The sequence below is a fragment of the Rhea pennata genome, chromosome Z (genome assembly GCF_028389875.1).
Source record: "Rhea pennata isolate bPtePen1 chromosome Z, bPtePen1.pri, whole genome shotgun sequence".
Classification (NCBI taxonomy): domain Eukaryota; kingdom Metazoa; phylum Chordata; class Aves; order Rheiformes; family Rheidae; genus Rhea; species Rhea pennata.
In genome coordinates, this window is record NC_084702.1 from 54,477,399 (window position 1) to 54,500,067 (window position 22,669).

Genomic DNA, 22,669 nt, shown 5'->3' on the forward strand with positions numbered 1-22,669 from the left:
GAGTTTAACTTTTCCTCTTAACATCTGTAAAGATCTCGCAGACTTTAATTTTAAACTTTGAACTTAAAATTCTTAATTATGATTTAATTCCCCCCCCCATTCCCCCAAAAAAGTCCAACGTAAAACCCCACAACCTCCCTGCACAAACTGAAAAAAGCCCTGCCCTTTTCCTGTAATGGTGTAAGCCATCTTAACTTAGTTTTTGGACCATTGTGTTATTACTAAGGATAAAAAGTTGAAGTCCTTGAATTACTCGCAACTTTTCTTACAGAGAATCCTCTTGAAAAAGTAGGAGCTTCAGTAAATAAAAAGATACTTACCTCTGCATTTGCGACTGAATCTGCATCACTGGTAGTCGAAAGAAGACAGTTTGAGACTTTGCAGAATTCAGGGACAGCATCACTTGAGAATTCAACATCCAAACTGGAAGAGGAAATGATATCTAGGCTAACCTCTGAGAGAAAAGCAGAAATAAGTAGTCAGAAAAAAATGGTGGATGTACATGAATCTGGACAATCGGAACACACTGGAAATGTATCTGCATCTTCAAAAACTCCGTTACTCAGGTATTTATGATACAAGGTTTTGTCAGCCTTTTCTGTTTAGAGAACTTGTTTCCATATTGAGTTTTTGATGTCTTTTTTCCACTTAGTATTGCAAGAAGGACAGTATCCTTGTTTGTGACCTACACAGATGAGAATTATAGTATCTATCCTCCTCAGCAAATTAGAAAGGATCAAACTGTCTGCTTTGAAATTTGAAGTATTTTAGTCATTAAATGAGCAGATTGACCAAGGGACACTACTCATCTATGGTATGTTTATTTAGACACTGACAGATGCCTCTTGTGGGGCAAACATCCGTTGGCTAACTGTTGTTTTCCTTTGGTCAGTTTAATACTATAATATATATATACCTGTCCACTTGTTTTGATTTTTGTCCTTCTGTCAGTAAGATTTATTATTGGTATAGTACTCAGTATACCAGATTTCTAGGACTAACTTAAGATGTGTCATTTCCCCAAAGGAGTTACAATCTTGACATCTCAGAGGATATTTCTTTCATCTTTCTGTCTATCTGTCTGTCTATTTGGATGTATTCTTTTAATTTACCTTTTTCCTTTCCTCTCTAGTATTTTGAGTTCCTGCTGTCTGTTGCTGTTGTGTCCACAGGTTTTGATTGTGATGCTCCCCTGCTATCCTGATCCTGTTGTTTGCTCCTTCTTTTTCATTATACTTTTGTGACTACCAAAATTGTATTATTTGTACCTGGGATAGCCATAATAACTAGGTAATAATACACAAACATTGAGAATCCCTGCCTCAGAGTTTATTTCCCAGGTTGTAAGCTCTTAACAATGTGAAAAGTAATCTTTGATACTGTCTGCATCTTCCTCACAAATGTGACTACTTTCCAGATTCTGTACATAATGTAACAGTGTACTTGTTAGTAAGTAGGATGATGTCAACAGACTGAAAACCTGCAGCAGAGAGTCTTCTTTCTGGTGTCTAGGACAGTTTTGTGCGATTCCGTCCTTGAATGAGGTGTCCTTATCTGTTGATCACAAGAGGGAAGCTCTTTTTAGGCCTTCTCTTAGGAATATGTCCCTTCCACTTGGAATCTCTTTCTGAAGACCCAGGGAGCTTGTTACAGGCTCTTAGTAGCAAATGGTAGGTTCCAGTTGTCAGGGTTGGAGACTGTTGAGAGTTGCTGTAACTCCTCAGAAAACTCTTCTTGTGTAAGAATATTCAGTAATACAACAGCTTTTCTCAAAATCACAGCATATTTTGGGTTTGTGTTCTTATTATTTTTATATGTATTTTTTTCATCTGAAGTGTTTGTTGTGTAATGAATTGGGACCTCTGTAACACTATTTACTTCCTGTTTCGTGGAGCAATCCTTATGGCATTCTGACTGATTTTTTTTTTTTTTTTTTTTTTTTTTTTTGAATAGGGGTGGTCGAAAACCATTGGGATTTTTATCTTTAATTTGCAAAAAAGGTAGTTCTGAATCTGCAGAGGATACCAAAGGGAATAGAGGGAAGATCCAGAAACCTCGGATAGTGACCTCAAAGCGAAGTCTAAAAAAACCTACTCTGTCCAATGAGGATGATAGGGAATCCTGTTCTCTTCCATCTACAAGCACATCATCATCTATGGAGTGCGAGAACATAGCTGCTGATGCTACAGTTAAGGTATGTGTTTACTTTTGAATGTCCTTCCGTTTCTGAGATGTGAAGAACAGTGGAGTCGTCATTTTAGGAGTGGTTATGTAGGCGTGTAGTGTTCCAATTTTGAGAGCAGTACCTGCTCTGTGAATATAACCCTGACCTGTGCATGTCTAGGAAATATAAAAAGGAGTTGAGTTGTTTTCTTCTGTTCACATATATTTATTAATGTTTCGTTTCCATGACAGCTGTGGGCTGTTTTTCTATTGCAACTTTAGCAGAAGTTGCACAAGATCTGTGCATCCATCCAAGACTTGTGTGTTACTGTGAAGGCTTCTACTGATACCTGTGCTTATGTGCGTGGGTCCAAGATTGGTATCCTGTGGAGTTGTGTGTCTTGAAATTAATTGGTAGTAATGGTTCTCTGTTTTAATTGAAACCCATGATAATCCAGTGAAGTCAAGCAATGGAGAATAATACTTTGGAATAAGCCAAATAGTGGGCAAAAACCAATCAGTTTTCCCTAAGGAAGTATTCTTAATGTCAACAGAGAAGAGAGGGGCACTCTACTTGTTTTCCATTTTCAGTAAATTCTGAAGTTTGTATCTGAACTTCCTATCTAAACAGAAGCTCAAGTGTGTGTGTGTGTGTGTGTGTGTATAAAATATATGTATGTATAAAACACAAACAGATCAAACTGTTTTACATACTCTTATATTTTTTGTATATATAAAAGAATATAAAACCACAATATATAAACACACAGATCGAGACTGTTAAGAGCATCCTTTTCTTTTTCTTACAGGTTCCCAGTAGCAAGCAATCTGAGAAGCCATCCCTTTGTTCTAAAGATCAAGAGAAGGAACAAGAGCCAACTAGAATCTCTGAGTATTTTTTCAGTGACATCTTTATGGAAGTGGATGATTCAGAATAGTAAAATGGTGTTATAAAACCTTGGATCCAAAAGTGTAATGCAGCAACAAAACAGTATTTAGAAAAGTTCTTATTTGTTCTACCATTATGTCAAACTGTAGTTCTGCTACAGTTCTGCCAAGCTGTAGTTCTAAGTTTCGTAAAGATGAAATTCCCTCAGAAGTGACCTGGATGTTTTAAAAATGTTGACATAACCTAAACCAGTGTGTTGATGTCATTGGACAAAAACAGCTGGCTTATGTTTTGACTTGTTCAGATGCTGCTAGTGGGTACGTGATTATCTTCCAGAAAAGTGCAATGAATAAATGCTTATTCTTGTGACAGTATCCCTTTGAATCATAATGCTAAGGCTTGTGATACTGATTTTACATGTTCTTTGCTTCTTTTTGTAAAGTACCCTGTTAGAAGGAGGAATGACTTTTTTATATATAACGTAATCTCTGTAGGTCATGAAAGAAATCCTTCCAAGTATGGTCTAGTAAATACAAAGGTATGTTCAGCATTGCCCCCTATTTTTATTGGCATCTCCAAATTATGTATTTTTATAATTGAGAAGTCTTACATAAATTGAAAGAGCCTAACTTGAAAAGCCAAATGGTTTTAACTCCTTAAAAATGTATAGAGAGAAACATGGAAAAAATGTATTTAATTTATTAAAAGATGCTGTACTAAGTTAATCTTTCTAACTCCCTAATTGAGGGGGAGGAAGAGATTAACATTTCCCAATCTAAATGCTAATTTCCTTCTAAATTAGATATGCTGAATACAAAGGACTAAATGCCATTTCTGTTCCTTGGTATTATAGGTAGATGTATGTGTGTCTGCTGACTTCTGAAGAGTTCCACTTGTGTGAAGTAGCACAAACAGAGCTATACCTAATCCTTGACTATAAAATGAGGATGTTTTGAGGATTTACTGCTTTGAAGCAGTTAAAATTGAAAAATTTTTTGTATGTTTCATGTCCAACCTGTACTGAAACTTACTATATAAATTCTGGTGTAGCTTTAGATTTTAGTCTTAATTTTTCACTTGCATAGTGAGAAGATTGCCTTGATAATAAAGTTCACGCAGTCTAGAAGTCAGGTGGTCATTGAAAGATTGAATATACAGTCTCAAAGTCTTTATTATCTGAAGTAAGTTCTTAGATTTAAGAAGTCTAAATTTTTATTCTGTTGCTTAATAACAGCAGATATTTTTGCAAAAATGTGGTCTGTTATGAAAGAGACACTGATGTTTAAATTGTATTGTTATGCTTTCCAGAAACCAATCCTCAAATTCAGACTGGAAAGTGATTTTAATAGCAAATATTCTCATGTAAGTATCTAGTTAATATTGAAATATTTGAAGCTTGAGAGTGTTTGCCTTTTCAGAAATTATTGGCAAGGCTTCTAAAGAAGCCTTTAAAACTTTGTCAGTAAGAGAAAGATGCACAGAAAAGTTACTATAAATTAGTACATTAGGAGGCCTCGGTCAACCAAATGTCACAAGCAGCTGTATTTTCTTGAGATAATGGAAAAGGGACTAAAAATCCCAGAATAAAGTATTTTACTTGAAAAATACTGTCAAAAAGACCCACCACCACCAACAGTTTCTGTTCAGACAGTATCTCGTGTTCTGCCTATTCTATTTAACTTGAAATGTTTATCTAAGTATCGTCTTACTGTAAACATTATGAAATAGATACATGTATACATAAAGCTCCTTGTATTGTATATCTTGTAGATACAGTTTCATGTATGAAAGTGTTTATTTCGTGTTACATGTGGCATGTTTAAATCACTTGCACTGATATAATCTGAAGATTTGAGGGGGAAGAAGGCTATAAAATAATGTACCCTAAGTACTTTCTAAGCTGATAGCCATTCTACATTTAGTCACATACATTTTAGCTTGCATTCAAATTTCAAGGCAAAAGTAAGAATTATTTCATAACTAAGATTTAAGGTGCCTTATCTGTCCTGCTAATTGGGGCTACTCTTCCCTCTCCTTCCTCCCCCCCGACAGCAAACCATGTGCACTTTGTTATAGGACACTCTTCTTTTTTAAAAAACCAAGACAAAAAATGTAATTTGAATAGAGATGAGAGAACTTGTCTTCTGTTTGGATGTGGAAACTTTGTAATGGTGAAGGATGGAAGAAAAGAATTGTGAAATCTCAGTGCTTTTTTTTTCTTTATGAAGATATGGACTGCTTTGCTAAAGAGTTGTCTAACACGTGTATAATCACGTATAAGCTTTCTGTTTCAAAGAAAGCACTCGTATGTATGACTATGTAAATTATGTGAATAAATTATTTTATACTACCTGTGGTTCCATTTGTTTGAATATGTATTGCATTTTTAAATGCTTATATGTATATGAGTTAATAGTTCTACAGTCAAAACCTCATCCATTCACTTTTCTTTAGAAACATTTGAGTGTTGCGATGCAGGTTGTGTGGTGATAACAGATGAATACCCTTTAACATACTTTTTTTTTAAAAAAAATGTAGTGCTTAACTTAGTATTAAATTTCCTAATGTTACCTGTCTGTAAGTACTACAGCCCTGTGTAAAAACCAGAGAAAAACTAGAATATCAGAAAACAGAAAAGCTTTGAAAGGAAGAAGCAGCTCAAGCAAATACTCTTTTTTTTTTTTTTTTTTTTTTTTTTTTCCAGCCTGCCAGTATTACCATGATCTCTCAACAGTTCTGCAGGTAATGAAGAATACCCTTCATACTTCTAAAAATACTTCGGAGTTTTCTGGTTGTCCTAGAACTGTTACTATGTAATCTGCTCTGAAAAGTGTACAGAAATCCTTTCTAAATAGGGGATTTATGATATATTTAGCACTAATATTCCATATGGTGAAACAGAGAACTCACAAAAAGTGCACAGTCCTTGTATATTCCATTCATGTATATAGAGAGAGTGCAAGGCTTTTTGCATTTTATCAGGTTTAATTACCTGAAAGCAACAGGCATTTTTATTATTTGAAGAATTCTGAATTGTGGAAGACCTTTTCTCCTAATTTTTGCTGTTAAATCTTTCTCATTACTTGTAATTTCCATAGCAGCACAACTGCTGTGGCAGGTTGCCTCAAAAGGCTGCAGAGAACCTTAAGCGGTTTGCATGACCCCTCTGTAACGTGTGACCGACAGGAGCAGAGCTGAAGGCTCGGCACGGGCCCTGTCGCTCTAAGATTAAATATTTATAGCAGTAACTATGTTTTTTACAGCAGTTTTGCCTTTTCTCCTCCCCCCGGTCACTAAACGCTTTCGCCTGCCTCGGTGCAGGTCGGGGGGAGAAGCCGGGTCGGGCAGGGACAAGCGGGAGGAAGCGGGAAGCGCCCGGCTCCGGGGCGGCCGCGCCGCGGACCGGGGCCCGCAGGACCGGGGCCCTCAGGGCCGCCGCCGCGCCGCGCCCATTGGCTGCGCCGGGGGGAGTGGCGGCGGCGGCGGCGGGCTCGGGCCGGGCCGGGCCGGGCCGCGCGGCCTCGCCGCTCGCCGCCATGCTGCGGGGCTGCTGGCGGCTGCTGCGCCGCGCCGCCGCGGCCCGCTCCGCCCGCGCCTACCGCGGCGACTCGGTGGCGGCCGTGGGCTCGCCGCCCGACGCCAGCTCCGCGCTCTACCAGGTAGGCCGGGCCGGGCCCGGCTCCCCGCCAAGGCGGCGGCGGCGGCGGCGGGCGGGGGCGCGGGGAGGCGCCGTCTCCGTCGCCGCCCGCCGGCGGCTGCGGGCAGCGCCGCGCCGCCATTTCGCGGGGCGGCGGGAGGGCTGCGCCCGCCTCGGCGCCCGCGTCTTCCTGAGCTCTTCTGGGGGGAAGGAGTAAGAATGAAGTAGGGGGAGCTGTATTCCGAGTTAAAGTAGTGCGGTGGTCACTGCTGGTACCGGCTGTTCCCCGCAAAAGTGAATCGGTGCCAGCTCATCCTGTGTGTGCGTGGGAGAGATGTGTGGACTTGCTGCACCTTTGAGCTTTTTGAGGGAAATGCCAAACTCCGATTATTTCGTTCAGGTTGAGTGTAAAGGTGTCAGATAAAAGGAACGCGGCCTCGTACCCTCTTCTGCCTCACTGTGAATCTCCCTTTTCTTTTTCCCAACTTGCTTTTTTGCCTTAATGAGAACGCCAGCCCTCCCTGCGCTCTCAGCGGTGAGGGACCGATCAATATGTCACTAATGAAATGGAGACAGGGAGCTGGTAAGTGCCTGAAAGTATTGCCTGATGATTGAGAAGTTGGAAACTACTTACCTGTGCTTCCAAATCGGTTCACAAAGCCAGCTCTGGGCCTCCTGAAAGCAAGGGCACCAGCGGAGGAGGAGGAGGAATTACGCTCTCCTCTAGGAGAAGAAACCCTTTTTTTCACAGAGAAAGCTGTAATTTCGCCTATTGGATTCTGCTTGTACCAGATGTAAACTGGCTTATTTTTAATGGGGCGTTGTTAACGTCATCAAACTGAAGATAAAAGTTATGTCTACAGCTACGGTGGAAAAGCTGTGCTGGTGGACATGGGTAAAATCACAAGTGAGCCAACACCATGTATTCTCTTTGAAATATTTTCTTTCTGTTATTTCTTTTGCAGAAACTAAATTTTATATTTAGATTAGATGACTGAAACTTCAGTGTTTGTGCATGTATATATATATATGGGTGTGTGTGTGTTTATACACATGTATACATCTCACAAACCGTAAGCAATCAGTAATATTTTAATAAATCTATTCACTCAGCTAAGCTGTCATTGGACTTCTCTTTGTGTACGTGCCTTTAGATTTCAAAAGAAAAGCAAGACTTGGTAACTTTTTGTAGAATTAATTTTTTTACTTAATGTTTGTATATTTGGGCAGTAGTTTCCCATGTGATGTCAAGGCAGGAGAAGTTTGTCAAACTGTACTAGACGAGTCCACTTGCTTGGATACATCTGGTACGTCATTCAAGCCATAAGGTAGCTGGTAGTGTTAGTATTTGGTAGAAATAACTGTCATTTATAGAGCACTGTGAACGTACGTAATGCTTTTACAAACGCATGAGCTGAGGTCCCTGCTGTGAAGTACTTGACCATCTGAAATGCATGTAATACGGGGGATAATAGTGCAAACACAAGAAAACATGATGATAAGATGAAGGTCACACCTTCTTTAGCTAGTGTTTGCTTTTCTGTCTGTGAATTCAGCTAGACATGTTGGTCTTCGTAATATATGCTGTCTTTCTAACCAGACAGGTAAAAATCTAATTTAAAAATGGTGAGTCAAAATTCTGGAAAATACAGCAGAACCTTTGTAAGGACTCCAGGTGTTAGCTCTCATAGCTAGGTGGCTCATGTAGCGGTAACTCAGTCAGCTCATGTAGTACCTGTAGGATTATGCTGTTTTTTGCCTTTTGGATTTGCTTTATGGTTCCTAGAAACCCTCATATTAACAGCAGAATTTTACAGAAATTACTATTGTAAAGGCCAGTTTTCTGTAAGAACTTGTGTCAGTTCACTGGCCTTTTTGGTATTATTTAATCAAAAGCCCACAAATGTATGATCGAACTAATATGGGCTGTGAGGACAGCCTTTTCCATGTGTATTCAAATTCTATGCTAAGATTTAAAAGCATCTTTGCTCTTCTCTTGTATAGTGATGTAGTGTTCTAGTTAAAGACTTGAAAAATAAGATTAGAAATTAAGTGATTTTGGAGGTAGAAAATCAAAGTAACTCATTTGAGTACTTTTTTTTTATATATACATATATGGTCTAGAAGTTCTTTTTTTGTTTTTTCATGTACACAGTCTTAGTGGAAGAGAGGAACAGGAGTAGCCAAAGTAGCTACACTAAGCTGTTGATTCTGAATCTAAGAAAAAGGCAAGCATTTGATTGCAATTGATATGCTCTTTTTAACTTCTGCTGCCAGTTCTAAGTAGATTTCTTCCCTATTTTAAGTTTTTTTTTAATTAAATCTCAGTACTGTGTGAAAAAAGTGAGTATGTTTAGAGAAAACAGACTGTCTGAACAAGGAGAAAGTGAAAATGGATGGTATACAATACTGGGAAATAAACCAGCTAGACAAATTGAAAGAGTATAGTGTGTTTTTTTTTTTTTTTTTTTTCAATCACACATACAGTGACTTGGAATGTTGTAACAATTTTAGATTTTTAAAAGTACAGAATTACAATGGTTCTTTTGACAGTTTTTCACAGAAGAAAAGTTAACTTGTAAACCAACTCTATTGAGGGATGAAATGCAGATTTTGGTTTCTTTGCTGGTGAATGTGCTTGTGTGGCTGCAGTTACTGCCTGAAGTCTCTCCAAGTAGCAGCAGAGTCAAATTAACAGATATTACTTGCTTTATATTTGCTTTTTGGAATGCTGTGGCCAAGGGTAAGACTGTCCGTGGGCGATGGAAGTGTGATTTCACAGGTTTGGAGAAAGAAAAACAATTATGGGGGTAGGTGCTGGAGCAGTATTGAAGCAGGGAGAAGATGGATTCAAACATCAGAAGTAGGCTGAAAGCAAAAGACGATGTGGTGGATGCACTAATACAGCCTTGAAAGTGAGAGAGGAGATGTAGCGATGAGGTGATTTTGCTTATTCTTCGTAGGTGGGAGTCTTAGGTGGCACCACACGTAAGAGAGAGGCCATTAACTGAGACCGTATCTTGAAATGCATTAGGTGTTTGCTGGCCAGTAGGTGGTAGGAAATGCGCAGAAGTGCTGCCGGAGAGCAGTATTCCTGGCTGCTTTCATTAAAACAGGTGAGCTTGTTCCCAAGAGCTGGTAATGGCAGTGGAGTTGGGCTTAGCATTGCTGTTATGTGACCTTGATCTTGCTGGAGGACCTCTAAGTGCTGATGTTGCATACCAGCTGTGTCTAGAAACTGATAAAATTAAGACCTGTTTTATACCTTTTAATATAATATCTTTCATCTACTTGTAGCAACTACAAAGGAGGAGACATTTATTCTTTCTAAAGTTACAATATGCAGCTAAGTAGTTTGAATGCGAAGCATCTGTGTATTTCTTTTTTTTTTTTATCCTTTCCATCTTAGTACCCTTCTGTGACAGACAGACAGCTGAAAATGAGCAGCACTCATTACTTCTAGGGAAAACCCTATTTTTGATCATTGAAGTCTGAATATGAAGAGTTGCTAGTTTGGTTTTTCTAACATAAAAGTAGTCTTTGGTATCTTCTAAATGAGAGGTAATTAGACAAGGCAGTATACATCTTTATACAGCAGCTAATACATTCCTTTGTTGCAGTTACATTTTTTTAAAGAGGTCACATAGTTATTAACATGTCTGAAAAGCCAAATTAAGCTTGATAATGTATTTTAATATCTAGGAAATGATTTAAAAACCTACTATAATGAGCACGCTGTCTTGGATAAATCTGAGAACAATGTTGAGCTCAGTAACATCACTCATGTCCAAAGCTCTAAGAGTCTTTTTGTAAGTGAGATATTGGCAAGAAGACCATGCTTTTTTGTTCTTGAAAAGCTCTATTTTATCTTTACTTTCTAGCTAAATGGTAAGAATGTGAATATTGTTTACAAACTTCTATGCAGTACACGTCATTCATTTTCTGTTACTTTTTTTTTTAAACAAAATTGGACTAAGAAATAAAACAAGCCTGTGACAAAAAATTAACCACTCCTGAAAAGTAACAAAGTAACACTTTGTAGTAACTAATCTCATTTTTAATTGATTGAATTTAGAACAAGTCTTCTACAGTCCTAATGCACTTAGAGTGTTTGTGAAGCTTGGTTATAAACGTGTTTGAGATGGTTGAGGAAAGACCATACATAGGTAGAAATGTTATTACTTTAAAGAACATACAGAACTAGGATTTAATAAGGTAAATTGAAATTTTGAAGAGAAATAATGCACATTATTTTCTGTGTTTTTTTTTTAATTAAAACAGTATACTGTTACTCAGTTAAAGTTGAAATGCTTGTTTTTCCCCACTTAGGAAAACTATGAGCGAATGAAAGCACTAGTAAACAAACTCCAAGAGCAAGCAGAAAAAATCAAATTAGGTAAGTATGATGGTCCAATTTTTAGAACATTTCTTTCAACTGGTCCCAAAATAGTGCTTTTTATTTTTATTTTTTTCCTTACAGCTCTATAATCAGTTCATTACAGCAGACGAGCAGAATTTTTGCTAATTCATTTGAATCTAGATCTGGTGTCTTTCATCAGCTGAAAATCTTAAAGGGTTTATGTTCAGGGTAATTTGGTTCAAAATTAAGATTTTTTTTTTTTTAGTAACTCAAATTTAACAAAAAACCTAAGTAATATATCCATAACATTACCATTTATTTATATACCATTGGATTTAGCGTTCTAGCATTTTTTGCTTGCTATTTGAATATCACGGTAACATTCAAATGCAAGCAAATGCATAAGTTACTGGAAACAGACAATAAATAAAGGCAATGCTGATTTAATAAAACAGAAGATTAATTTCATTGTGTGAGAGGCAGAAAGTAAGCAAAGTGAATAAATAGTGGAAACTGGATATTTAGACTTGGTTAATTTTTAATCAAGATCTTAGTAATCAATGAAAATTATGTTTGTTTAATGGCAATATTTTTTAGATAAATAGGATTATCAACAGAAGACTCTTACTGATACGCATATGGTTTCCACTTCACCTGCTTTCTTGCTTCATGTTCTGCTGCTTGCTTTTATAACAAATTGTTTTGGCCAGTGTATTTCTGCTCAAATTGCCTTTTTTTCACTTGTGAAGAGGATTTTGAAAAAACCTAGCTGTAGCTGTGCAAAAGCTGGGCAAAAGCGAGTCTGTACTAGTTTTTAAAATATTGGAATCTGTGTTTTATCTCTTTGATTTGTAAGACTGTCTCAATTAATTCCAGTTAACTGAGGAATATAAAATGAAAGTGATATGAAAATCCTCAACTGTGCTACCAGAGATTGAGCATGCAACTTTGATTCTTCCCTTTTTGTGTGAATCATGATGCTATTTGTCTTTTCATACACTATTTCCCATGAGATACTTTTTCTCTTACAGCTTTGGAAAGGAGTGCAGTTAAGATTACATGCTTAGGTTCTTTTCCTACTTGGTGTGAAACAAGGCCTCAAGATTTTCCAGGGAGGTGTTGAAACCCATAGACTCTTGCTACAGGTTTTCCTCTCTTGCCTGTTACATGATTACAGAACAAGAGCACTGTCCTCCATCTCCATTAGGGAGCTTTTCTAGCATGTTAATACACCCTTTTAGAGTGGAATTGACTGAGACTGCTTAACCTTTCATACAAGTATAGGAAAGGAATTAAGTACTTACACTGAATACTTTAAAGGATAAGTGCAACTTTTTTTTTTTTTTTTTTTTTTTTTTTTTTTCCTGGTAAGAGCCAACTTTTATTGAATGAGCTCTTCCTGGAGATATGTGTAATGCATGTTGCATTCTGTATTTGTTACTTTGGTGGGTATAGCTTTTGTGAACCTTTATCTTATTCTACTACATCGTTCCCAGCAGTGCAACAGGAAGATGGTCCCTGCCACAGAAAGTTTACAGTCTATAATAAGTGACAACATGCATTACTGATGACAAGCACAAGAAACAGCTGAGATGCTCTTAGTTTGCATGACTAGTGGTAATCATAGCATATTAGCAGTCACAGTCAAGTTTTTGTAGGTGTTGCTGTAGAAAAGAAATTAGAGAGGGGGTTTCAGATTAGACACCTCCAAGTCTATTTCATTGGTAGGGAGGCTGCTGTTCACAGTGTCTGGAATGGAGGCTGATTTAAGGTGGAGTTAACTTGAAAGAAAAATATTTAATTGAATGGTTATAGGGCCTGGAGGGCAAGGAGTTTGATTAGTATGTGATGAAGGGGGATGGACAGAGAGGACAGAAGTCACGGGACAGAAAATGATTCTTGCAGGAGCACTCTGGGTATAAATGAGCAGGGCAAGATGCTGTATGCCAAGATCAGAGAAAATGGTGGTGTAGTGATCATGATGTGTGATGTTGAGAACTTGGATGAGAGAGAGAGTTCTGTGGGCATATATGAGAAGCTTTATCTTAAGAGGCTTGTACAGAAAGAATTTGCAAGATTTAAATTGAGACTGGGTGTAGAGACCTAATGAACAGGCTTTATTGAAAATAAACTGCCCATTTTCTGGCCTACCTTAACAGGTGTGAAATGGTGATGATGAACATTTCCAGGGGAAATGTTAGCAAAGTAGCACTTTACTTTGGACAGAGGAGACAATTTGGAAGTGAAGAGGTGGATCAGTGATTTGTGTACATAGAGAGGCATTCTTTGGATAAGCTGTTGTTATTAAGAAGCCAAGCTTTGTCAACAAATCTTAAGTATTGACTAACACAAAACTTTAGAGAGCAAAAGATATGATATAGGATCTCCTTGAGTGAAAGGTTGAACTGAAACAAAGATAAATATAACCTTGATATTAAATGCTGTATACCCTAACTGTGATACTTACAGCTTTGGAGTAATTTAAGGAAGTGAATTCAAATCATGCAGGATCTTTCAGGATTGGATTCAACAAGCTATTTTGAACCAATTTTGGGGAAAGTGTGTCTTGTAATTCTCACTGTTGTAGTTTCCTCCATGTATGTTCCTGTTGTCAGTTGTTCTGTTCGTTGACAAAAAGTGGGAGATAGTGTCAGATAACTATATTTATTAGAATCTTTACTTCAAGATTAGCTATAAAGAATGGGGGGGGGGGAAATAGAGTAGCTTCTGAAAAACAAGCATTTATGTCAATACCTTAAATCTATTTGAAGTGAAAACCATTATTAAATGTAATATTAAGGTCCATACTTCAATGACTGGGAACTCATCAGTGTTTCCACCCTAAGTTTTAATATACGAGGTGATTTATTTATCTATGTTCACAGTAAATCTAATGAATGACTGTTGTATCACAGGAGGTGGAGAAAAAGCCCGTAAGCTTCACTCATCAAGAGGAAAGCTGTTACCCAGAGAGAGAATTGATGGGCTTATTGATCCAGGGTAGGTACTTTCTTTTTTAATACCACTTCAGATTCTCTTTTGCGTGTAAGTAATGTAACAGTCTTGTTTTCTCTTTAGTTTCCATAACCATTGAACCATTTGAAATTTTAGAGATTTGTTGTCTGAAATGCTCTTTTTTTAATGTTTTGTTTCTAAAAATTGAGCGTTGTAAGCAAGATTCAGTAGCAGGCAAATACAAGGCTGAGTCCTTTTTAAAATCCTGTCAAAATATTTCTCTTTTTTCAGGTCTCCATTCTTGGAGTTTTCCCAGTTTGCAGGTTACAAGTTGTATGGTGAGGAAGAAGTACCAGCAGGAGGCATTATCACAGGCATTGGACGAATATCTGGGTGAGAGATACCAGTGATGTACATTATTGATGATATGGAAGGGAAGAAGGTATAATGGTGATGATCTCCTGAGGTCCCTTCCAATCTAACTGGTTCTATGATACTGCAGAGAGTCCAGCGTAGGGCTACAAAGATGATCAGAGGGCTGGAGCACCTGCCCCATGAGGAACAGCTGCGAGAGCTGGGCCTCTTCAGCCTGGGGAAGAGGAGACTGAGGGGGGATCTTATCAATGTCTACAAGTACTTGAAGGGAGGGTGTCAAGGGGACAGGGACAAACTCTTTTCAGTTGCCCCCTGTGACAGGACGAGAGGCAATGGGCAGAAATTGAAGCACAGGAAGTTCGGCCTGACCGTGAGGGGGAATTTCTTCCCTGTGAGAGTGACGAAGCCCTGGCACAGGTTGCCCAGAGAGGTTGTGGAGTCTCCTTCTCTGGAGATCTTCAAGGCCCGCCTGGATGCAACCCTGTCTAACAGGTTCTAGGTGACCCTGCTGAGCAGGGAGGTTGGACTAGATGATCTCCAGAGGTCCTTTCCAACCTTACTGATTCTATGATAATTCAGTTTAGTTTTCATTATTGAGGTATTAGTCTTTAGTATTTCATTTCTGACACCTAAAAAAAATGAAGTTGCTATCTTAATCATTTAGTTTTAGTTAAGAGGAAGTGATTGTTCTGTGTTTTTTTTTCATTTTTGTTAATTAATGTACCCCATATTTAAGCAGAGCATCTCTCTTAACACACATAGAGGTTCTGTTGTATGATGAAGGAAGGAGATTGGTGCATCAGTAATTTTCAACAGAGAGGATGGTATACTGAATTAAGAATTAGGTTTGCTCACTGAAAGTTCTGCCAAGACTAATTTCAATATTAAATGTGGTGTTATACAGCATTATTTTAGGGAATTAAGGGGCTGTGAGCAGGACATCCTAGTGCTCAGGCTGCTGGAATAAACTTGTTTTTGAGGGAATGCAGGTGAGAAGGGTTTTTTCTTTGAGCATCCCAGAGGCTTTATGAATACTGGGATTGTTGCAATTGTTTATTAGAAATATATTCCTCTCTCATACACTTGTTTTAATTTTAGGGTGGAATGCTTGATTGTTGCTAATGATGCAACTGTCAAGGGTGGTACCTATTATCCCATTACTGTTAAGAAACATTTACGTGCTCAAGAAATTGCAATGCAAAATCACCTCCCATGTCTATATTTGGGTAAGTCTCATTGCAGAGGTAACAAATGTCCTGTGCAAAAGTGGCTCAGGATCTCTAGATAAAAGATTTAAATGGATGCTGTTCAGACTGATGGATCTCCAGATTTGACAAACAATTATGTATTTCAGATGTGCATATATTCAAATATATTTTTAGCAGTACTGCGTTATCTCTACAGATCAATGGCAAATTCTACTGCAAGGCACCCCATCCCTAGCTTTTCCACAGTTCTTTTTCTGTGCTGCTGTAGGCTGCCTGGGTTCTTAAATTAGAGATGAGGCTGTGCTGCCTTATCACTTCAGCCTTATTCCTTTCCCTTCCTCCTGTTGTGCATACACAATCTGTCTTATAGTCTCATTCAGTCTTAACTGAAGTTATGGTAAAAAGAAAAAAAAAAAAGGGTTGCTTTGGTTTTTGATGGAGCGTGTAGATGCATGAAAGATCATACCAAAGGAATAAAAAAAAGTCTCAAAGCTGAAAATATCAGTAATAGTCTGAGTCAACAGTTTGTTACATTTTGAGATGGATTTTACTGAAGCAGCAACTTCAGTATATATTATTTTGTGATTTGAGTTTGTTGAATCCATGGAAGTCTGTTTAGCCAAATCTTAGTATAAGTTTACTTATTTGATATTTTTGATAAAGAAGATCAGAGTGCCAAATGTTCTTACTATGTTACAAGTGTGGTTTTTTTGGGGGGGGGGGGAGGGGGCTGGTTTCTTAGGAAAGCAAGGGCTGTCTGATCATACTGTCTGTATTTCAGTCTCAGCTCTGAGTCTAGTAACTTTTCAACCCATTAACCACTTACAGCCTTATCTGAGATGTAGAGATTTCAGAGGTTGTATGTTCCTATGGGTTTTGTAGAGGAGAAAGACCCTATTGCTCTCTCCAGTTAAAAAAAAAAGGGGGGGGGGGAAGGGTCAGCCCTCATCTGTTTGTTTGACTTCTTAGCAGCTGAGAGGCATCAATTAGTTTGCCAGTCAAGACATTTGTACTAAGTCAACAATCAACATAAATGTAGGTTCAGGGTAGCAGCAGCATGTATCATCTCTTGCCCAGCGGGGTGGCCAAATATGCAAAGAATACCAGGAGAAGGATTAAGAGAAATACGAACTTGAAAGTATTGATTCGGTAGATATGGAGGCATGTGCATGGAGGCTTTGTGAGTTTGTTATACTGCAATGGAAAGCATCTTGGAGATGAAGGGAGGGCTAGAGTTAATGTTTGATAGTGTTAGTCATTAAAAAAAAAAACATGAGAAACTTAGCTTAGCTGTTTGCAGAGTAATTGTATGTTTTAGTCTGCATTACCAGCAAATTTTATTTGTTCAGACATCTCCTATTCTGTGTGATTTTGACTTTTTAAGATCCTATGGAATGAGGAACTATGAGACATAAGTTTGCCTCTGAAACAAAAGTTTAATTTTTTATTCTACCTTTGAGATGTGTAGTTCTGGTGTATGTACTGCCTGTCACTCAAATCTGGTGAATTACTTTACCTTTGCAGTTTCTGTATCTGAGCTTGTTTCAGTTTCTTTCAGTTGTGTAACCAAGAGGGAATGCTCTGTGGTCAGCACTTTACCGACTATGTAACTGTAATGCCATTTGAGCTGCTTGTGCCCTCAGTGGTCCCTGCCTAGGTGTTAGTTCTCTGATGCCAAAGCCTGATGCCATCTGTCAATGACAGCTAGTCACTGGTGTGGCCACCTTTTGTGTTCAGTGATTGCCCATTTCACAACATGGGCGGTGGTGTCTAGGTACTATTTCAAGGCATCTTACAACAAACAAACAAACAAATAAACAAACAAAACCCTCTACGTTCCTTCTTCAGGAACTGTCGGACCTGCCCATGGGTCTTTTGAAATCTTGCATCATGAAGTGACAGCCTTCCTTGACAGTGAAGACATTATCAAGTCTTCTGAAATCTTCTGGTGCTCACCTGCACTTCCTTTCTTCTATAGCTGTGAAATTTGACTGGAAATAACATGCTCCAGACAGAAATCCTTGTAAAGCATCCATTCCTTTTGTCAGGTGGCACTGCAATGTTTGACTCGTCAAGACAAGGCAGATGAAAAATCCCAAGAGTCTCAAAGTTGTAAATAAGAACACATACTCTTCAGTCTCTTCAGAGCTGCATGTAGCAAATTACCAAATTCTCTCTTTTTTTGGAGCAAGTGTATACTCCTGGATAGAAACTTCACTTGTTTTTCTCCTTTCCCTGTGCTCCAGAGAAGAGCTTGTGGCCTTCCTCAGAAGGGTAGCTTGCATCCAGGACTCTACTTAATTCTCATTTCTACCTCCTGCCATTTCATTTTACTAGAGAACATGGTGGAGAGTACCAGCATCCATACTATCAATCATGAAGGGAGTGTAAGGTCGTCTTTTCTCAGTCATTAAATGATAGACTTCTAGAACTGATACATTGAGAAACACGTCCATCAAAAATCTGTCTTCCAAATACTCATTTGTTTTTGTGGTGGCTATTCTGATTTGTTTCACCTTGCTAAAACAAAAGAGGCAAAATCTAGCTTGGTTTACCATCCCTCATCTGTGGAGTTTGGGGACATACAAGTCTGTTTCCTAGGTCAAACCAAATGTTACTCTAGCCTAAGGTACTTTTTTTTTTTTATCAGTGACTAAAAGTGGCTTCTTGGATGTTTCCCTAGTGCTTTTATTTGGATGGTTCTGCGATTAGGTAGACTGATCTTGCCTTATTCTTTTTCTTAAGATTCTTAGCATCTTGGTCAAAGTAGGACAGTAGGTGTTGATGCTCTCAATTGTTTTGGCTTAGTTGAGGCTATAATGTTTTTGGTAATGTCTTGTATCAGTGAGTAGCCCAATGGTTTCTGCTTATCCTCATGGACCCAAACTCAATGCTTGAATCACCTTGAATTTACTGTGAACTCTGTCTCTTTATGGATGTTAGATGACTCTCTTGCTCTCTGTGAAGAAGCTCTTATCAGTAGCTGGGAAGATTTTTATGAGATGCACTTCCATGATGTGAACAGTATTCTTGATCTGGTGTTCTGATAGATCTGTTTCTGCCCTTCAAATTCAATTGCAATTATTCTGGACTATCTGCTGGAGCTAAAAGAGACTGGCATCCCCCTTTCTTTAGTCAATTTGTCTAGTTGACAGAGTTGGCGCGGTGTTTAGGAGAGTGTTTCTTCAAGATGGTGAGAAAGTATCCAAACCCTACTTCACGGTAAAGCTGAATGGCTTACTGGCTATAGTCATTCAGCATGAGAACGTACATATGGAGTCTTGCTTGTAGGTAGAAATTGTTCATCAGGAACCAGAGTTCCCAGAGATGTGTAGTCTTTCCCTTTCTGGTCTGCTGTTCTTCTTTGGAGTCTTTTGACATGATATATTTTAATGATTTTGGAGTGGAGAGGTAGCTCAAATTGGAGACATAGAAGGTGGAGGGCACAGCATGAAGTAAGGACACATACAAATGAAGCTTCTTTGAAGACTATAAGGGTGAAAGGTCTTCAGTATATCTGTATAATCAGAAGGTGAAAGTGCACGTGCTACACATCTCCAGGACAGGTAATGGTAATTAGTCTCTTTATTTTGGAACTTGAGACAGGATTGCAATGGAAAAATTAAGTGAAAACTCTGCACTGAAAACATTCTTAATTTATTGTGTTTTGCAGTAAGGTGAATTTAGAAGTTTGTAAAGGAAAGTACTACTGCGTCTCTAAATGCATCTCCATTTATTTTCCATTAAAATGTTTGGGGGTAGATATTAGTTCCTTATATGGGGTTATTAGTTTTATTTTTTCAAGCAGAGTATCTTAGTATACCTAGATTCATAGCAATATACTTAGTGATAGCAAATGCTAGACATTTTTAAGTAACATGCAAATATTTTACTAAAATCTTAAATCTCTCAACAATATTACATACATATGTTAATATATTTTTTATTTCAATTTAGTTGATTCTGGAGGAGCCAATTTACCTTGGCAAGCAGAAATATTTGCAGATCGAGATAATTTCGGTCGTATTTTTTATAATCAAGCAATCATGTCCTCACAAGGAATTCCACAGGTAATTTGCTTTTATTTAAGAATGAAATGTACTAACTAGTTTTTATACCTACTGCTTTTGTCTGGTTTCGGGTCCAATAATTGTGCTTTATGTTTTTGACAGCATGAAGTTGTTTTGACCTAATGGCCTTATCTGGTGATTGGAGGCAGTGTAAACACAATGAATGTCCACAAAATGTCATTATAATTTTGAAAAAGCTGTCTTCCTTCCTGGCCTAGTGTTAAAAACATGACCTACCTGCTACTATCTTGAAGTAGGAGAAAAGAGGAATAGATAGCATGATGTGTAGGGCCATGTGATGAAGCATTAGGAAATCTCTTGGAACAGTTGATTATTCTGCATCATTGCTGTAAAGGTGAGGACCTCATTGACGATGGCTAGTAAATGAGATGTACTTTTTGCTAAAAAGGGTGTGTGTATATATACACATATATATTTATATATCCATTTTATACACTGCTGTATGGTTTGATAAAACTACCTTGACAACAAGGTCATCTTCTAATGTATTAATGATGCATAGAGTTACTGTTAGTCACAGGTCCTGGATTTAGAAGCATTTCTGTGTCATGGATGTTTCAGGGATCTGGGGATAGTTTTTTGATGCAGATGCTGGGTTGGCCAACAAGGGGAGGTGCTCTGCAATGTCTGCTTGTGAAGAGTGCCAAACTGGTTAGGGATATGATTGCTCACGGCAGCCTTGGCTGCAGTTAAAGTGGGTGGCAGAGCATACGATCTCCAAAGAGTTGAGGAAGACAAGCACTGTTTCAAGTCTTTGGCTTGTTAAAGGAATTGTTGTGTGGGACCTGGGAGGGGCAGCCAGAGAGGGTGGAGGAGTCCAGAATCCTCATGGATAAACTCCTCCAAGCACAGGAATCCATCCTGATGTGCAGGAGGTCAGGCAGATCACCAGGAGCTAGCTGCTTTCTAGCCATTTAGCTCCCAGCCTCTTTGTATGATGGTGTAATGCTCTCACAAAGCTGCCCCTTTGCAGGCAACTGTATTTGTGATACCCCTTTGGCACCTTTTGGTGGCATCACTGTTGGGCTTCAGATCTTTAGCCATTTTTCCTCTTCTGAAGACTTGTGAAATCCACTGTCTTCAGATGAATCTAAAGCTGAAGACTCCCACCATACACTCAGTCTCTTTAGCTTGTCCGGCACTGGATAGCTTCTACAGTTCTTTTCTTTTTAGCAACAGTAGTGGAACAATTGTGGTGATTAGCTAGGTATTTTGATCCAAAGTACTGTTTAGTTGGAACAGAAATATGCAGGAGAAAGGATGCTTATGAACTATAAGCAGCTTATATGCTTGACTAATTCACAAGTTACTCTTTCCCTGGAGTCACTGACGAGTCTAGGTTATACTTCAGATTTGTATAAATAAATAAAATTGGTCCTAACATTTTTGTGGAACAGCAAATGAATGTATTGTTAAGGAAGATAATCATGTGGCTGTTGTGCTGAATGAACTTCAGGAGAAGTTTTAATGAACTTTGTTTTTGCGAAAGGCTTCAATCGTTTTCTGGTGCAGTAATGATGATTTTAAAATGTGTCAGAGATGAAAATGTAAACCCAATTTGCAAGACTTAAATAACTGAGTTTACACAGAACCCTGTTAGAAAGTCAATCCTAAAGTTTTGTTGGAATTTTTCTGAATATTGTGAAAAACCATTCATGTATTTGTAAAGTTTTTTATAAAGTCGAATTTCTTTTTGTGTTGATTACTGGGTATCACAGTAGAAGAGCACTGTAATTCTGTACAACCAAAAAGCAAACTATGTGTAGGAAGGATTTGCCTTTTAATAAAACATTGTTAAATTTCTCTTTGGGTGTGACACTGACAAAAGTTTATTTTTCTCAGTTTGATGTATTTAATTTTTATAATGTATTTATATACAAAGGAAAAAAGTTTTATGAAAGCGCTTGCTTTATTTAAAAAAAGTTATAGATATCTGTCTGTTTTGTTTGAGGAATATTTCATTTGTTTAATTTCAAAAGGTGCTATAAGCATTTGTTAATCTGCTAATCATTTTGTCATCACACATTGTGGTGAATAGAACCATCTTCCCTATCTGAGAAGATGTCTTGCTAGGAAATAGAATTAGGAACTTATGCTCTCTCTGATTTCCATTTAGGTTAATTGTTCTGAGATACAAATTTGGATGTTAGTTTTACGTCTGCTGTTATTTGCTGCAGCCTACCTGAATATCTGTTTCATCACCTCACCAGCCCTCTTCAATTCCAACCTTAAAATATTTCTTTCTCTTTTTTTGTCAGTTACCTATGCTGCTTTTAATTTCCTCATCTGCTTTTGCCTGTGACTAATTTATTATACTCCTACTGCAGCTTTAAATTGCACTGATGCCTGTATGGCTGTGAATCAGAAAGTCATGATTAGCTTCCGATTAACTACTTTTCAAGCTCACACTCATGTGTTGTATGGATACCATGGGAAGTTGAGCACTGTGGATAAAATACTGTTTCTGTGTATTCAGAACTGTTGATTATTATTGCTCTTTTAATTGTCTATGCAGTAATTTACTCAAGGTTAGTAAGTGGCACATTAGTATGAATGTTTGTAGTCATGCTTTTTGAGCTGTGCATTTTGATATGTAATGTATATGTTGGAAAAAGTAAATTCTGAATTGAAGTTTAAATACAAGCACATTTTCCCGCATAAGTTGGTAATTAGAGGAGAAAAAACAAGCAACTCCAAAAACCCTGGGGAAAAAAAAAATCAATTAAACTTTTTCCCCAAGTCACCTCCTCTTCAGAGGCTTACATTGTGCTTGTACCTACCTGATGATATCTATTAAGTGCACAAAAGATGTATTGCAGATTAATCTGCAATAAGTGTGTGATTCTGAATAGACTTTAAGATACTTCAAACTGGTTGTTAAAAAAGCTGTGTTTTATTTGATGATAGCAGGTTAACAAATGTCATCTATTCCTGCTTCAGATACAGGAAATGTCATTTGGACTGTATTCTGTACCTCTATTTGATATTATT

General features: G+C 38.0%; 2 protein-coding genes across 8 annotated transcripts in view; both read left to right on the plus strand.

Annotated features, from left to right (window-relative positions):
- The window catches only part of BDP1 (B double prime 1, subunit of RNA polymerase III transcription initiation factor IIIB), a 51,256-nt gene extending 45,854 nt beyond the window's left edge, over positions 1 to 5,402 (plus strand). For 4 of the 5 annotated variants that reach the window (XM_062599774.1, XM_062599775.1, XM_062599776.1 and 1 more), the window contains 3 exons: positions 272 to 566; positions 1,954 to 2,194; positions 2,973 to 5,402. In XM_062599774.1, coding sequence (XP_062455758.1) covers positions 272 to 566; positions 1,954 to 2,194; positions 2,973 to 3,101 — 665 coding nt within the window. In that variant the 3' untranslated portion in view covers positions 3,102 to 5,402. Of the gene's footprint in view, positions 1 to 271; positions 567 to 1,953; positions 2,195 to 2,415; positions 2,555 to 2,972 lie in introns of those variants that run through there. The other variant, XM_062599777.1, reaches the window with a different exon arrangement.
- A 1,186-nt stretch (positions 5,403 to 6,588) lies between these two features.
- MCCC2 (methylcrotonyl-CoA carboxylase subunit 2) overlaps positions 6,589 to 22,669 on the plus strand; it is a 39,728-nt gene continuing 23,647 nt past the window's right edge. Inside the window, exons 1-6 of one of the 3 annotated variants that reach the window (XM_062600065.1) lie at positions 6,589 to 6,711; positions 11,019 to 11,085; positions 13,965 to 14,049; positions 14,296 to 14,397; positions 15,478 to 15,605; positions 19,545 to 19,657. In XM_062600065.1, coding sequence (XP_062456049.1) covers positions 6,589 to 6,711; positions 11,019 to 11,085; positions 13,965 to 14,049; positions 14,296 to 14,397; positions 15,478 to 15,605; positions 19,545 to 19,657 — 618 coding nt within the window. Of the gene's footprint in view, positions 6,712 to 7,000; positions 7,273 to 7,527; positions 7,597 to 11,018; positions 11,086 to 13,964; positions 14,050 to 14,295; positions 14,398 to 15,477; positions 15,606 to 19,544; positions 19,658 to 22,669 lie in introns of those variants that run through there. The other 2 variants (XM_062600067.1, XM_062600066.1) reach the window with 2 other exon arrangements.